We start from the raw sequence: 18438 nt of genomic DNA, 5'->3' as shown, positions 1-18438 counted from the left end.
TCAAGTTTGCTAAAAAAATTCAGAGACTCTCACGAGGGGAGACTTGACATGGTATTTGTTGTTGCCCCAGCATTCTATAGACTCCTTCGAGATGCTCGCGAATTCTTTCATTAAGGCCAATGCCAGGTCCAGGAAGGTGCAGTCCCGGAAGGCCGATATATTTAGGATTGCACAAGGAGAGTCTGAGTTGCTGCGGGAATTTGTAACCCAGTTCCAGAAGGAAAGATGTTGCTCTTGTCCATTCCGGATGAATGGGTGGCTAAAGCATTTACCAAGGGTTTGAATCCGAGAAGTTTCGATGCTTCCCGGAAGTTGAAATAAAGCTTGCTCGAATTTCAAGCAACAACTTGGGTAGATGTTCATAACCGGTATGAGTCAAAGATAAAGATTGCAGATGATCAGTTCGGCTTCCCGGTCGGGAGAAGAATAAAGAGAAATCAAAAGACGATTTCGATACAGATAGATGGTCTTCGAGGAGCCAGTGTTTGCCCTATGAACGAGCCAAAAGACGCGGCAGAGGCTTTCGGATGGCAGACAAGTTCGTTACCAATAGAAGAACTGATTGCGGTAGGAACAATAGGTCATAACAGGACAAGGAAACGTAAGGTTCTCGAGATCCTTCTCACCCCAGACTTTCAAATTACAACTTCAACGTCAGTGTAGTAGAGTTGGTATCGGATATGAGGAACATTAATGAAGCACGATTCCCGAAGCCGATGAGATTTGATCCCATCCAGAGGGATCCTAATTTGTGGTGCGAATACCACGAAATGTACGATCACCGGACTAGAGACTGTCGGCATCTACGTAAAGAGGTGGCGCATTGCTGAAAAATGGCCATCTTAGGTAATTTTTAAGTGACCGGGCCAAAACCAATTACGGTCGCAACCGTGAAAACACAGAGCCATAAAAATCTAGAGAAGACCCCCCCTCCCTGATAATTAACATAATTTTCGGGGGTACGAGATTAACGGGGTTACCTTCTTGGCAGCAAAAAAGACGGAGGTATCAGTAACTCACAACAAGATACTACGAGAAGTCGTTGAAGACGACATCACTTTCACGGAGGAAGACGCAGATGGATTGTTGCTACCGCACAACGACACATAGGTAATTTCTTTAAATGTATTAGATTTTAAAATCAAACATGTTCTGGTGGATCCAAGGAGTTTGGCCAATATTATACAATGGCGGGTATTGGAGCAAGCCAATCTTACTGGAAGTATCATTTTGGCCACAAAACTCCTCGTTGGGTTCAACCTAGCAAGCGTGACAACCGAGGAGAGATCCTGTTACCCACGAACGCTGAGGGGGTGATGAAGATGACCCTTTTTGAGGTGGTGGATGGTGATATGGGTTACAACATTATCCTGGGAAGACCATGGTTGCACGAGATGAAGGTTGTACCATCGACGTATCACCAGTTGCTGAAATTTCCAACTCCCAAGGGGATTAAATAGTCCCCCCCTTCCTACGGGTTCCCCCACCGACCAGTGACACACCAACCATGCCATTTCTCTTTCTCCGATCATAAAGCCCCCTGATATCTTTATTTGTCTTTCATACCTCCAAAATAAGTAAGATCCTGCTCTTTCTAATTCAAAAAAAAGGAGGGGCGAAGCGCCCGTTTGAAGTGGCGAAGGCCCAAAAGTCGAACTCAGATTAGACAGAATCCTACCAATCTAAATCAAAGTTTCCAACAGTGAATGGTTGCCCCTGTCGGCGGGTTGCTTAGGTCCATGTAGTCCAAATCTCCGCTTAGGAAAGAAGTCCAAGTTTACTTTTTGGAAAAGGGAAAATGGCTTTCTGTTAGAGAGTGATCGAGAGAAATTTTCAGTTGGGAGCCATTCTTTAGCAGCTAGGAGACATTGTTGTTATGTTTTCCAGTTATGAGCTATTGTTGCGACAAAGAAGATGAATGTGATTTTGGTCTCCAGTAGAAAAGGGAAGGAGCACGCGGCATAGCAATTACAGGAACTGGCGCCTGCTCCCAAGTCACGCGAAGTTAACCTGGGGGAAGAAGCGTCGGAATTTTATCAGATACCAAGATATTTCTAGGTACCAGAAGAGACAGACGCAACAAAGCCTATAACGGAAGAGCTTGATCAAGTCGCATTGTTCAAAAAGTTCTTGGAGAGAAAATTCTACTTGGGGATAGGACTGCACCCCGAACTAAGGTATAGTTTTACTGAATTTATTAAATTTAACGTCAATTGTTTTCCGTGGTCGCATGCGGATATGACAGGTATCCCGACGGAAGTGGCCGTACACAAGCTAAGATTGGATCCCAGCATCCCTCCGGTAAGACAAAAGAAACGTCCTATTGCCGAGGCCAGAAATAAATTTGTCAAAGAAGAGGTAACTCGCCTACTTGATATCGGTTCAATCCGAGAGGTAAAGTATCTGTACTGGCTAGCTAACGTGGTAGTGGTTCCTAAGAAGAATAACTAACTTTTCATGTGCGTAGACTATAAGGACTTGAATAAGGCATGCCCAAAGGACTCGATCCCATTGCCAAACATCGATCAAATGATTGATGTAAAGGACGGGCAAGAGTTAGTGAGTCTCCTTGATGCTTACTCCCGGTACAACCAAATTATGATGAACCTCGAGGATCACAAAAAACCTTCGTTCATAACGAATTTCAGCACATATTGCTATAATATAATGCCCTTCGGGCTAAAGAACGTTGTAGCCACTTATCAGCGGCTCGTAAATAAGATGTTTGGAAAATAGATTGGGAAAACCATGGAAGTTTATATAGACTATATGCTTGTTATTCTTTAAATGTAGGTGAACATCTTAAACACTTGTAAAAACCTTTTGACATCCTAAGGAAGCATAACATGAAGCTTAACCCCGAGAAGTGTGCGTTCGGGGTCAGCTCTGGCAAGTTACTTGGATTCCTGCTGTCACAAAAGAGGATTGAGGTTAACCCCGATAAAATCAAAGACATCCCGGATCAGCTAGCAAGCGTAAAAGAGGTTCAAAGGCTCACAAGGAGATTAGCCACTTTGAGCATGTTCATTTCCCGGTCTTCAAAGAAATGCCACCATTTCTTTGCGTTGCTTAAAAAGAAGAAGAACTTCGAATGGACCCCGGAATTCCAGCATGCTTTGAGGGATTTGAAAAGGTACTTATCAAGTCCTCCGTTACTATCGATGCCGGACGAAGGCAAAAAATTATTAATCTACCTAGCAGTCTCGCTACTAAGCGCCGTTTTAGTTCGTGAGGATGCAGGTACGCAATCTCCCATTTATTACGTTAGTAAAATTTTAACGTAAGCAGAAACTCGCTACCCGCATTTGAGAAGTTGGCCTTGGCCCAGGTAGTCGTCGCTCGGAAGCTAAGGCCGTATTTCCAATGTCACTTGATAGTTGTGGTGACCACCTTTCCCCTGCGGAATATCCTTCATAAACTCGAACTTTCTGGTAGGTTGGCTAAATGGGCCATCAAAATGAGTGAATTTGACATAGAATATAAACCTATGACTGCGATTAAGTCACAAGTTTTGGCTGACTTTGTGGCCGATTTCAGTCTAGGATTGCTGCCTCTGGAAACCAAAAAAGCAGTGTTGGTGTCGTAATCGACATCAGGAGTATGGACGCTATTTCTGGACGGAGCTTCCACCATAAAATGGTGCGAGCTTGGCATAGTATTAACTACGCCTTCGGGAGAAACCCTAAGGCAAGCCATAAGAACGGTTCCTATAACTAACAATGAAGGGAAGTATGAAGCTTTAATTGTAGGTCTCGAATTGGCCCAAGGACTAGATTCCGAGGTCATAAAAATCAAATACGACTCCCAACTTGTGGTAAATCAGGTATACAGGATCTTTGAAGCCAAAGAGGAATATATACAACAATACATAGCGAAGGTTCAAGCTCTGCTTACTCGATTCTAGGAGTGGTCAATTATGCATATCCCGAGGGAAGAAAACTCAGAAGCAGACGCATTAGCTAACCTTGGCTCATCAACGAAAATGAAGGGATCGGACTCCGGTACGGTCTTACAGCTTATGCACTTGGTTCTAGACTCGGATAATAACTATGAGGTAAACAAAACTAATTGTTTTGGGACTGGAAGAATAAGATCATTGACTATCTCGAGCACGGAAAGTTGAGTGAAGACCCTAAGGCATCCTGGGCGTTGCGCGCTAAAGCAATACGATATAGCTTCAAATGAGGCCAATTGTACAGGAAATCTTTCCAAGGCCCGCTGGCCCGATGCTTAGGAGCCTCCGAAGCCAATTATTTTATACGAGAAGTCCACGAAGGGATCTGAGAAAATCATTTGGGCGCAGATTCCTTGGTACTAAAGTTGGTAAGGGCAGGATACTACTGGCCCCGAATGGAACAAGACGCCAAAGCTTTTGTTCAAAAATGCGATAAGTGTCAACGCTACACACTATTGGTACATCAACCAGCACAACTATTACACTCAGTTTTATCTCCATGGTCATTCATGAAGTGTGGAATGGATATCATCGGACCACTGCCGCCGGCCCCTAGTAAGGTAAGGTTTCTTTTGATTTTTAACTGATTATTTTTTTAAGTGGGTTGAAGCAGGTCATTATCAAAAGATCGGTGAATGTGAAGTGGTGGATTTCTTATGGGAGAATATAATTTGCAGATTTGGGATACCAAAAGAGATAACCTGCGACAACGAACCACAATTTATAGGTGCAAAGGTCACAAAGTTCCTTGAAGACTTGAAAATCAAAAGGATCACATCTTCTCCCCAATCATTCTAGCACAAACGGTCAAGCAGAATCAACGAACAAAGTTATTATACAAAATCTCAAAAAGAGATTGGAAGCAGCTAAAGGTAAATGGCCCGAGGAACTGCCCGGAGTACTATGGGTGTACCGAACAACGGCCAAATCGAGCACATGACAGACTCCTTTTTCCCTTGTATACGGAGCAGAAGCCCTAATTCCGGTGGAAGTAGGGGAGCCTACCTTGAGAAATTTCCAGGAAAATTAAGAAACAACCAACAAAGCAATGTTGGTCAATTTGGAACTGCTCGATGAGTGCAAAAACTTGGCGCATAGAAGGATGGCAGCTCAAAAGCAGAGAATAGAAAGATATTACAATCGAAGAGCCAACCTACGTTATTTCAAAGTGGGAGACTTGGTTTTAAGGAAAGTTACTCAAAACACCCGGGAACTCAATGCAAGGAAGCTAGGTCCCACATGGGAAGGCTCCACCGGGTTTCAGCTGTCACTAGGAAAGTATAAGAGTTGGAGAATCAAGATGGAGAAAAGTTGTCAAGCAACTAGAATGTGGCGCATCTCAAGAGATACCGCTGCTGATGAACATCACATGTACTGAAAGTATGTGCTGCACTCTTTTTCCTTTCATCCACGTTTTGTGTTCTGGCAAGATTTTTAAGGAGGCAGCAATGGAAAGCATACTACGAAGAAGGTTTCGACAGCAGTAAAAAGACCTTTTAATAACAAGGCACGCAAGCGAAGAACCACTCCGGAGCGGTTAGATAATCTTTTGCTCGGTAGCAAAGTTCCCACCGGGAAGTTAAGTTTGCTATAGAACAAAGGCTACCTGACCGTTCACAAGTACAAGCCACTAGGGGATTGTTAGATAGTTTTTAGCTCAATAGCATAAATTCCTAAGGGGAAGTAAAATTTGTTACCTAACTGAAGATTCTCTAGCAATTCATTAGTGGAATCCTCGAAGGTGTTAAACTTCCAGGGTTCCAATTCGCATTTTTTGCATTCAAACACTAGGGGGAGGGAAATGATATGAGGATAAAGCAACAACGACTGCTGCTTCGATCGGGATACGAAACCCAGAAGCATAGTTATATCATCGGGATCGGGGACTGCGTGACCAGCCCCGTAGAAACAAGTTGTACAAGTTAGCCATAAGAAATGGCCATTTCCTTTTAGCATAGCGAATGCTTACGTACTTTTTGAAAATGGAAAGAATAAAGTAAAGTTTTTTTATTTCTATCATGTTTCTTGTCTGAACGATGAATTGATTTTATCATTTGAAAGTTAAATAAGTACTTCAAATGCTAGTGCCGTAATGAACAGGAGACGTCCTCTTAAAGAGCACCGTAAACATAAGAGGGCCCTCTCTTATGAAAACCAAATGCTTTCAAGAGAAAATACACCCAAAGCCTTGCATAATCAGATGCAAAATGTAAAACTTGAGCAAAACACTTAAACGAGAAAGGACGTAAAGATTAAACTCGCATAAATGTTCAAACAAAAGAATGCCGAAAGACTCATGCAATACTTGAGCAAAATGTGTTTTTATTTACAATGAATGTGCCAAAAATGGCACAAGTACAAAAGTTGGGAAAAGAATGAAAACCTAAGCTGTTGCATCTCCGGAACCCGCAGGAAGAGAAGCATCCACGCCCCGAAGAGAAGTGGGTAGATTCGTTGCCGGTTCGATATCTTGATCTCCATTATTTTGACCTTCAACATCTTCGCCTTCCGGTTCCTCTTCAGTTCCCGAGTATTCGAAACCGGAACCAGAAAAACCAGAAGCATCAGGCCTGGCCAGAAGACCCTTTTTAGCAGTTAACTCTAGCTCACGGGCTTTAGCAATTTTGACATCAAGTCAATGATACCCGCTTTAGCCTATTTAAAGATTTTTCTCCTCATGATATACATAACATATGTTTTTTTAACAACGAGGGAAGTCGTTCGGTGCTTGAGTTCTTCTGTAAGTTGGTCAACCTCGGCACAAAGATTTTCCCATGAGGATCTAACGTACCGGAGGCTAACATCGAGATCACAGATAGTAGAGCTAAAAAGTCTATTATGCTCAATGGTCCTCTTATACTTCTCCTCCAATTGGGCATATTTCACCCCGGCATCAATAAGCTCTTCAGTTTTGGAGTTCAAGGCCGCCTCTAAATTTTTTAATCTTTCAGCGGAGGCAGCCTTGGGATCGGATGAAGCAAAAATAGAACTATGGACTTCAGACCATTTGGCCCTAGCCTCTTCAAATTGAACCCTCGGCGGGGCGATCTATTGGCTAAGGGTCTCTACTTCTTGCTCACTTTGCTGCAAACGAGCCTCCAACACAACAATGTCAGCAATCTTGGCTTCCATTTCTGAGATGCGAACATCAGTTTGGTCCCGCTCAGCCAAAAAGTGATCACGCTCGGAGGTAAGTTCCTCCTAATATCGAATCAACAAGCAAGGAAATTGGCCTGCGAAACAAAAAAGGCAAACTCAAAATACTATTAATCAAAGAAAAAAGAGATACCAAAGGAAATGAAGTATATACCGTTGCGGCGTTGTGCATAGCATAGTTCAACAAGCACTCTCCCGAGAGAGCTTGTATCTTTCCCAATCTTTTTCTGAAGCCAAAGGCTTCAGATAATTAGTAAGTTCCATTGGCCGGGATAGCAGACTGCATCCAGTAGAGACCGAGAGAGTAACGCTCCTCCTCCTTTGCGGATCTTCTGAGGGGGCAACATAATTTTGCCCCTAGTTCCCATGAACTGGGGAGTGGGGGAGAGGAATATCCTCTTCTCGGACAAATGCAGCCGGTGGAGATGATGTAGCAGTTACTGGTGGAAGAGTCGGTGAAGAAGAAGATGAATTCGATGGCTTTAAAGGAAGAGACGGTTGTGGCAAGCGCACAATTGGGTATTGGTTGCTCATCAACCGAAGACGGCAGGGACTCGGTACTCAGCCTCACAGTACAGGGTGCAACGACTGGGATCCGAAAATGGGAGTTGGCATTTTCCCCCGTCTCAAACTCCCCCCAGAGCGTCGAGGCATCATCCTCGCTTGGTGTAACTAACTCAACAAATTGAGCAGTCTGTTGAGCTGAGGAAGGTCGTCATCCTCTATATAGAGAAGCTCCATCCTCGCTGGCTTCCCCATCATCGTTAATCATCACAGTGTCTATGGATGGCCCGGGCGGAGGGCTCATCACGGTGTGAAGATAAAAATAAGATGAGTTCGACTTACCATGATTTTTGGCCTTTCACCCATATTTCAGGGATACCTCTTTTCACGTGCGGGTTTCGGGCGTGGTAACGTCCAAAATTTTCTGGACCCATTGATCCAAGCCCTCAACCCTAGGTGGAATCCATCGAGTCACTAAAACAGGTAAAGAAAGAATAGTCAATAATAATGTGGAATGATCTTTAATAGAAGAAGAAACAAATGGTGGACTTACGAGTGAGGTTCTATAATTTCGGGAAAGCCGGAGCCGTGGCCAGAATAATGTCACTGGTGCCGACTGAAACGAACTGTTCCATCCACCCACATTTATTGTCATCATCCATGCTGGATAGTAGTGCATGGTGGCCACGCTTGCTGAAATTTATCATTCCCCCGCAAAAGATTTTGGGGGAATAGAGGTTCATCACTCGAGCTACGGATAGCTCTTCTCCCGTCTCCTGGCACAAGCGCCGAACAAGCGATTGTCCTCCACACGGAAGGGCTTACCTGTGCCAAGCACATCTGATAGCGGAGGCAGAACTCCACAATGACAGAGTCAAGCTCTCCGCTCAAAGAGAACGCTCCCAAAGTGAAGGGATACGTGTAAAAATATGTAAAACTCTTTCTTAGGTAAACCTATCCTCTCCGCCAGGTCAGGAGAGATAATATCCAAATCTTGATAGTGGCAGTCTTACTTCACAATAGGGATACTGGAAGGGCGGATAGAAGAGGGGTATACGCTAACAACCCACGTATGAGGGTGAGTAGAAGGGTACTTCTCTTCAAAATCTTTGGTGGTAATCAGATTCTTTGGGATGATGCTACTCGCCGGAAGGGGAGCAACATCATCAGTTTTACCTTTGTTCTTTGAAGAACTAGAATTTCTTGAAGAAGAGGCCATTTTTTATTAGAAGGAGGGTTTTTCTCTCAAAGCAGGAAGCTAAAGAAAGGTTAAAGTCGAAGTATGAGTTGAGTAAAGAAAGTCTAAGAAAATTTAGAGTATTATGAAGTATAAATGAAAGAGGTTGATGCGTATAAGTAAAGGTATAGGCGGCTAAACTCGTGGCCATAATTACCTCGATAACCGACAAAAGTGATGCTAAATCGTGGGATGACGCGTGTTCGGGATATTAAATGCGGAGAGACGTGCGTCTAATCAACCGTCAGAAACTTTTCAGAGGGGGTCAATAAATTTCTTGCCAAAAAGAATATTTCTACCAACTTCCGGGTGACACAAAGTTATACTACCAGAAAGTAGGGGGACTATCTGTATAGGGTAAAATATGTTATATTAAATGATCGCATGAGGAAGTGACACGTGGAGCCGAAGACAGAAGATAGCTTAAACCGAAGGCAACGATCCCGTCTGTTACCGGAGAGAATGATACTCATAAAGATGAAATAAATGCGTGTCAGCCGGTAGCATTTAATGAAGAACATTCTACAGCATTAAGTACACTGTCTGTTAAAGAAATATGACATTCATTGCATGTCATTACACATTCTTCAATGGCCCTCATAATTGACATTAAAGAATGGCTTGATCCTAGGACCTTGTTCCCTAAGTGCAGACTCTAAATAGTGAGCTATATTATCATTGCAAGGGACACGAATTTTCTGGCAAACATACGCTACACTCTATTCAAAACTTAATATAATTTTATCTTCTTGTTTTTTGATATCATTGATATTGTACCCGGAAGCCATGCTCCCGAAATTACTATTTCTGCTAGTTGCCTCCATTTCAAGGCAAAGTATTATATTTTTATCTAATTCATCTATTATTTCAGGATCATTTTAACTGTACCGTTTTACAGGTAAATAACTATACTAGTGATGTTAAAGCTCGTATAAATATGATATGGTCATAATGATATTTTGGAAAAGAAAGGGCCATATGTATTCAATTTTTAAGAAACAAGTAACACACTATTTAGAAGGACTACGAGGAAAATATAAACATTCAACTAGTAATTCAAAGATGACATATACCTTTCTACACTTCTTTCTAGGTACATTATAATATTAATGGAATAAAAAACAAGAAATACCAATATAACTACGAAGTGACAAAAGAAAATGATTTCAAATTAACACTAAGAAAGCAAAAAAGAAAAAACTCTCAATCCAGCTTGTATAATCTCAGGTATATTTGTTCAATCAAAATCTTGAAAGTGTGATGCGGGAAGTTGAACTGATTTAGAATAAAGGGTATTTATTTGATATTTGTTATAAAATAAAGACTTTAAAGTAAAAAAATTGAAGACAAGTATAGAGAGTGATATATTATTCAACTTCAAACTGTTGTAATAATGAACTAAAATATTTTTTATTTATAGAAAAAGGAAGTTGTTGTGTAAGCTATTGTGTAAGCTGCTTGTAACCTGCTACTGCAAAAACTAGTACTGTACCAGATATAAATAAGTTTTTATCGGGATAATATTTATCCATAACAGAGTACCAAAATGATAAAAAATTTTATTTTCAATAGACTACTAAAGAGATAAACATATTTACAGCGGAGTCTTATATGAATACACTTCTGTAGGAAGCTTATTTACAACGAAATATTAAATGAACATCCATAATATAATATATTTATAACAATATTTAATACGAAAACAACAATAAATTATATCGGCAAAAAATAAGGGGAAATACATATATTTGTCTTCCTCTTAATATTTCCACAACAATGAATATTATTGTTATAATTTTTCTGTTAAATGTATCAAAGGTGAATAAATTTGCGTATGGCTTTTTACTATGTGGGTGTGGGTTCAATCTCAGGGCATTACCGAGCTTCTATTTACTTTAACGTTTGATTTTACCTGCAAATATCATTCATTCCTTGGCACAGAAAAATGGAACATTTCACTTATACGGTAACCATTAAGTTGATCATCTTTGATCCACCGATGATTATACGACGCCATTAACAACCATTACAAGTAATAAGGGTCGACAGTAAATCGGCAATAGGGAAGAAAGCTTGTTGAAAAAGAGAAGCTGAATATTAACACGAACACCACGTTAATTTGCACAGGTACATAACGGTTAATGTAGAAACTTATGCAGCCCAAGTAGAGATCTAGATCCTATCTACACTACACAACATCACAGACACAAAGTAGAAACTTCATTTTCATTATTCACAAACCTAACAAAACAAACGCTTATTACTCCTATTATCTACTCTATATTAGCGAGCCACCATACTTAAGCTGCAACCTTCTTAGCCCTTTTAGCAGCAGGGGACTTAATAGACTTGGGCTGCTTTGCCTTCGCCGGAGTAGACTTCCTTATCTTCTTGGCTCCAACCTTTTTCGGCTTCTGCGTCGGTTTTGCTTTCTTTGTCACCTCTGTTTTCTTCGCTGTAGCGGTGGTGGACCTTGTGCTTCTAGGTTTCTTCTTAGTATCAGCCTTTGGAACCTTTTTGGTAGAGGCTGTTGTTCTCTCCTTTTTCCCAGCCACGGATAGCTTGTACGAAGCCTTGATTTTCATAAGCTTACCCTTTGCTGCAGAATTCTTCAATTGAAGACCGAGAATTTTCCTGAAATTCGCTGGTAATTCGTCCTTGTGTTTGTCCTCCATGTATTTTGCAATTGCATAAGGACTTGATCCACCTTTCTCGTTGAGAGCCAACAAAGCCTCTTTAATCATCTGCAATATTTCCCTTCCAATATTAAATACACCGAAATTGCTAATTATAAAATCTATATTCATTAAAAATTGGCAAATTAATGAATAAATACCTGAAAGTAGGGAGGATGAGTAACAGTTTTGGCAGATTTAGGCTTTTTCTCTCTCGGTGCTCTAGGTTTCTTCTCCTTAACAGACTTCTTCGTTGCCGGAGGCTGATCCTCAGCCTTGGGAGCCTTTGCCGGCGGCTGCTCCACGGCGGAGCTCTCCACTTTTCCAGTTGCCGACATCTTTCTAAATTTTCACAATCCTCACAAATTCTCAAAATTAGGTGATTGAATTACAACTTGCTGTGATCATTTTAGAGTGCAAGTAACGCAATTTATATCGAGGAAATGATCCTGGTTTCACAGGTTTCTGCATTTTGATTGGTTCAACTGGAGTGACGGGGATCGGTATTTTAATTAAGAATTAATCACGCGAGCACACGTGGATGTCATCTAGACGTTGATTCACTTGTGAATTGGATTAAGAGCTGTTATTCTTATCTAGAAAGAAATACTGGTGCTGGTTTTTTCTTTCATTGTGGGTGTTCTAAGGGGTGTGTTTTCTGTTTAACTTTGTGATTTTATTTTAAATCACAGAGTTTTGATCTTGATTTGAAACTTTTTTAGTGATTGAAACTAGGAAATTGCTGATCTAATGTGGCTGGAAATTTGCAAAATGGTGGGCATTTGCATGTATTTTTGAGGTGTTAAAAGTAATACGGTATAAAGGTCAAGTGATAAACTTGGAAACATTCTAGTTAAAGTAATACTCCATTGACAATTACAAAATGTCATCGTTGGTAATTAGCCATGCTTAGCAGTAATGATAATATAATTCTTTTTAGAATTTCTTTTTCTTCTTCTTCAGAGAAGTAGACTTACCAAAAAGATTTTAACACTTTGAGTTTCATAAGTATGGGTCATGGTAATTTTTCTAATTCATTAGTGTGATGACCCAAAATGTCATCTTTAAATTTAATAAGTAATTATGTGTTCTAAGACCCCAAAAAGTACCATTTATCATTTCTCGACTTGCGTGCTCAGTCCGTACAATTTTTCGAAAAGTTTTTATGTGAAAAATGGATTAAAATGGGAAATAGAGCTTTAAAACTCAATTAAGTTGACTTTGGTCAACATTTTGAGCAAACGGATCCGAATCAGTGTTTTGAAATTTCCGGTAGATCCGTATCGTGATTTGGGACTTGGCCGTATACCCGAAATTTAATTTGAAGGTCCCTAACTCAAGTTATGACCATTTAACGGAACTAGAAATTTAAAGGCTAAATATTTCAAGTTTGACCGCGGGGTTGACTTTTTAATATCGGAGCCGGAATCCGATTCTGGAAATTTAAACAACTCTGTTTATGTCATTTATGACTTGTGTGACAAATTTGAAGTCATTCCGGATTTATTTAATATGTTTTGGCACGAGATTTGCAAATTTAAAGGTTTAAAACTCAAAGTTTGAATCGGGGTATGAATTGTAATTTCAACGTTGTTTGACGTGATACGAGACCCCGAGTAAGTCCGTATTATGTTATTGGACTTGTTGGTATATTCGTACGGGGTCCCGAGTACCCCGAGTGTGAAACGGATTAAAATCGGATCAAGAATTGGACTTAAGCAAAATCTGTATTTCTGCCTTTTATTATAATCGCACCTGCGAATTTTTGACCGCAGGTGCGAACTCGCAGAAGCGAGACTTCCATCGCAGAGGCGGTCTTCGCAGGTGTGGCCTCCTTGCGCATATGCGGATGCGCAGGTGCGCATTTTTCCTCCGCATGTGCGAGGCCTCGCCTAGTAGCCCCCTTTCGCAAATGCGAGATTTTTCTCGCAGATGCGAGCTCGCATGTGCGAGCCCACGTACCGCAGGTGCGGAAATGCTGAGCAGTGTATATATCGAAGAGTCAGACATTTTTACTCATTTTTGGTCATTTTGAGCCCGGTTAAGGCGAACTTTCGGGCGATTTTCACGGAAAACATTGTGGTAAGTGTTCCTTATCCTATATTGATTATATTTCATGATTCCATACTTGTTTATATCATTAATCCGTGAATTTATGGGAGAAAAATCAGATTTTTCTAAAATCTTCCAAAAATGAGAAATTTAGATTTGAAGGTCCATTTGATATCGGAATTGGACAAATTTGGTATGGTTGAACTCGTATCGGAACGGGTGTTCGAATTTTGGGAGTTTTTTCGGGAATTGAGACGTGAGTCCCTATGCCGAATATTTTAATGAATTTGGGATTTTTATCCGAAAAAATTATAAATTCATATGGAATTAATTCCTATGATTAATATTGAATATATTGAATTGTTTGTGAATAGATTTGAAGCTTTCGGAGGTAAATTTAAAAGGAAAAGCTGTGGTTGAATAATTGATTGGAATTTGCAAAGCGAGGTAAGTGTCGGGGTTAACCTTGACTTGTAGTAATAGAACCCTTAAATTGTTTGTTATGTGAATTGCATGTAAACGACGTATAGGCGAGGTGACGAGTGTCTATACGTCGCCGAATTAATTGGTTGCTTGCTTACATAAAAAATCATAAATTATTTTTAATCATAAATTAACTACTATAATAATTATTTCTCTCTTATTCTTTGTCAAAATATTAATTCTTGAATTCCTGCATTAATTGTGACATGCTATTTGAATTATGTGTTTTAATTGTTATTTGACATTTAGCATATCAAATATTAAACTGCTTATTTTCTCCGTGATTTCGATAATAAATTGTTAATTGTCATTGTTTGTTTTATAATTAAATTATAATTATTGTATGCTTGTTGTCTTATTATTTTATATTAATTATTGCGTTTATTGAGGAATTTCTTCTATAAGAATTGATTGAAATGGAAATATTGGAGGATCGGGTTGCATGCCGCAACAGACTTATTTAAAAGTCTATATATATACTTGATTGAAATAAATATAGAACATACTTGATTAAAATGAATATGCTGGAGGAGCGGGTTGCACGTCGCAACAGAATTGAATGTGAATATATCACACTAAGAGCGGGTTGCACGCTGCAACAGAACTGAATGTGGATATATTGTGAGAGCGGGTTGCACGCTGCAACATAATTGGTTGAAATGATAATTGGTTATGACTGCTGAGTTGCCTTCAATTATTATAAATGAATTACCTGATTTATATCTATTATTGTTGTTGTTACTAATATTGCGTACAGGTTAATGTAAGTGAACCGCCTTAGCCTCGTCACTACTTCGTCGAGGTTAGGCTCAGCACTTACCAGTACATGAGGTCGGTTGTACTGATACTACACTCTGCATTTCTTGTGCAGATTTTGGAATTGGTCCCAGCGGCGTACCATAGACTTGCTCGGATTTCAGCTATCAGAGGAAACTTGAGGTATAACTGCATGGCGTCCGCAGTTCTGAAGTCCTCATCTATTGTACTTTAGCTGTGTGTTTATTTCCAGACAGCTTTATTTTATTCAGACTTTTATTTATTTTTATTCTAAAAGCTCGTGCACTTGTGACACCAATACTAGGATGGTATTTAGGTACCATTATTATAATGGATTATTTCAAAATTGCTTCCGTATTTACTTTCTTGTTATTAATAAATTTAAAAATTATTTAAAAAATAGATAATGTTATTCTAACGTTGGCTTGCCTAGCAAGTGAAATGTTAAACAGCTCCGTTATGTCATTTATGACTTGTGTGCCAAATTTGAAGTCATTCCGGATTTATTTAATATGTTTTGGCACGAGATTTGCAAATTTAAAGGTTTAAAACTCAAAGTTTGAATCGGGGTGTGAATTATAATTTTAACGTTGTTTGACGTGATACGAGACCCCGAGTAAGTCCGTATTATGTTATTGGACTTATTGGTATATTTGTACGGGGTCCCGAGTACTCCGAGTGTGAAACGGATTGAAATCGGATCAAGAATTGGACTTAAGCAAAATCTACATTTCTGCCTTCTGTTATAATCGCACCTACGAATTTTTGACCGCATGTGCGAACTCGCAGAAGCGAGACTTCCATCGCAGATGCGGTCTTCGCAGGTGCGGCCTCCTTGCGCAGATGCGGATGCGCAGGTGCGCATTTTTCCTCTGCAGGTGCGAGGCCTCGCCTGGCAGCCCCCTTTCGCAGATGCGAGATATTTCTCGCAGATGCGAGCTCGCAGATGCGAGCTCGCATGTGCGAGCCCAGGTACCGCAGGTGCGAAAATGCCTGGACAGTGTATATATCGAAGAGTCCGATATTTTTACTCATTTTTGGCCATTTTGAGCTTGGTTAAGGCGAACTTTCGGGCGATTTACACGGAAAATATTGGGGTAGGTGTTCCTTTCCTATATTGATTATATTTCATGATTCCATACTTGTTTATATCATGAATCCGTGAATTTATGGGAGAAAAATTAGTTTTTTCTAAAATCTTACAAAAACGAGAAATTTAGATTTGAAGGTCCATTTGATATCAGAATTGGACAAATTTGGTATGGTTGAACTTGTATCGGAATGGGTGTTCGGATTTCACGAGTTTTTTCCGGATTTGAGACGTGGGTTCCACTGCCGAATATTTTAATAAATTTTGAATTTTTATCCGAAAAATTTATAAATTCATATGGAATTAATTCCTATGATTAGTATTGTATATATTGAATTGGTTGTGAATAGATTTGAAGCTTTCAGAGGCAAATTTAAAAAGAAAAAGCTATGGTTGAATAATTGATTGAAATTTACAAAGCAAGGTAAGTATTGGGGTTAACCTTGACTTGAGGGAATAGAACCCTTAAATTGTTTGTTATGTGAATTGCATGTAAACGACGTATAAGCGAGGTGACGAGTGTCTATACGTCGTCGAATTAATTGATTTTCTGCTTACTTGAAAAATCATAAATTATTTTAAATCATAAATTAATTACTATAATAATTGTTTCTCTCTTATTCTTTGTCAAAATATTAATTCTTGAATTCCTGCATTAATTGTTACATGTTATTTGAATTATGTGTTTTAATTGTTACTTGACATTTAGCATATCAAATATTAAACTGCCTATTTTATCCCTGATTTCTATAATAAATTATTAATTGTCATTGTTTGTTTCATAATTAAATTATAATTATTGTATGCTTGTTGTCTTATGATTTTATATTAATTGTTGCGTTTATTGGGGAATTTCTTCTATAAGAATTGATTGAAATGAAAATATTGGAGGATCAGGTTGCACGCCGTAACAGACTTATTTAAAAGTCTCTATATATACTTGATTGAAATAAATATATAACAGACTTGATTAAAATGAATATGTTAGAGGAGCGGGTTGCACGCCGCAAAAGACTTGTTAAAAAGTTAATATTGGAGGATCTCGTTGCAACAGACTTATTAAAAGTTAATATTGGGGGATCGGATTGCACGCCGCAATAGACTTAATAAAAAGTCAATATTGGGGGATCGGATTGCACGCCGCAACAGACTTATCTAAAAGTCTCTCTCTCTATATATATATATATACTTGATTGAAATAAATATATAATATACTTGATTAAAATGAATATGTTGGAGGAGCGGGTTGCACGCCACAACAGAACTGAATATGAATATATCACACTGAGAGCGGGTTGCACGCTGCAACAGAACTGAATGTGGATATATTGTGAGAGTGGGTTACACGCTGCAACAGAATTGGTTGAAATGATAATTGGTTATGACTGCTGAGTTGCTTTCAATTATTATAAATGAATTACCTGATTTATTTCTATTATTGTTGTTGTTACTAATATTGCGTACATGTTAATGTAAGTGAATCGCCTTAGCCTCGTCACTATTTCGTCGAGATTAGGCTCAGCACTTACCAGTACATGTGGTCGGTTGTACTGATACTACACTCTGTACTTCTTGTGCAGATTTTGGAGTTGGTCCCAGCGACGTACCATAGACTTGCTCGGATTTCAGCTATCAGAGGAGACTTGAGGTATAACTGCATAGCGTTCGCAGTTGTGAAGTCCCCGTCTATTGTACTTTAGTTGTGTGTTTATTTTCAGACAGTTTTATTTTATTCAGACCTTTATTTGTATTTATTCTAGAAGCTCGTGCACTTGTAACACTAATTCTGGGATGGTATTTAGACACCGTTATTATTATGGATTATTTCAAAAGTGCTTCCGTATTTGCTTCCTTGTTATTAATAAATTTAAAAATTATTTTAAAAATGGATAATGTTAGGTGCCATCACGGTCCGAAAGTAGAAATTTCGGGTCGTGACAATTAGCCACTTAAAAATGGTACTTATTTTGTAATTAACAGATTTTATTAAGCTTAACTTTGATCCTTTTATTCCCTTAAAATTTCTTATCCGCAAAGTTAATAAAAGAATCTAATCAAAGAGTAACAAGATGTTTATGATGCAACACAAGATGTGCAAAGAGTGCAGATGTTTAGGGCCTATTCTAGTTCTTTTAAAGTGAATGGCAACAATATTACTCAGTTTTATTTTTTTTCTTTTGCAACATATTTCTCTTAACGACACGTCTCTTGTAATGCTTTGCTCTTGTAATGGGTAAATTCACGATGTTACATCCTTGTCATTTTGTGGTTGTGATTGCATGTTAGTATATCTTGCAATGGTAATCCATCCGTTTTAATTTATGTTAATCTATTTTATTTTTAGTTTATGTTAAAAAAGAATAATTTCTTTTTATATTTAAAAATATTTTACCTTTAGCCACATAAAATATGTGTATCTCATTTTATACTATAAATTCAACAGTATTTTTTGTTGACCTTTATGCCTAATCAAAAAAGTTCACGTAAATTAAAACGAAACCACTAATTC

The 18438-nt window shown here is 39.1% G+C and overlaps 1 protein-coding gene across 1 annotated transcript; it reads right to left on the bottom strand.

Moving 5' to 3' along the window:
• Positions 1 to 10932: 10932 nt before the first annotated feature.
• Positions 10933 to 11895, bottom strand: LOC107832044 (histone H1-like). Its single transcript, NM_001326271.1, is given in 4 exon segments — positions 10933 to 11596; positions 11689 to 11839; positions 11841 to 11859; positions 11862 to 11895. Coding segments are annotated over 4 exon segments (618 nt in total). The 5' UTR covers positions 11866 to 11895; the 3' UTR covers positions 10933 to 11152.
• Between the last annotated feature and the right edge of the window lie 6543 nt (positions 11896 to 18438).

The sequence above is a fragment of the Nicotiana tabacum genome, chromosome 17 (genome assembly GCF_000715075.1).
Source record: "Nicotiana tabacum cultivar K326 chromosome 17, ASM71507v2, whole genome shotgun sequence".
In the NCBI taxonomy this organism is placed as follows: Eukaryota; Viridiplantae; Streptophyta; class Magnoliopsida; order Solanales; family Solanaceae; genus Nicotiana; species Nicotiana tabacum.
The sequence above is the reverse complement of the archived record's forward strand: the minus strand, read 5'-3'. Positions and strand labels throughout refer to the sequence as shown.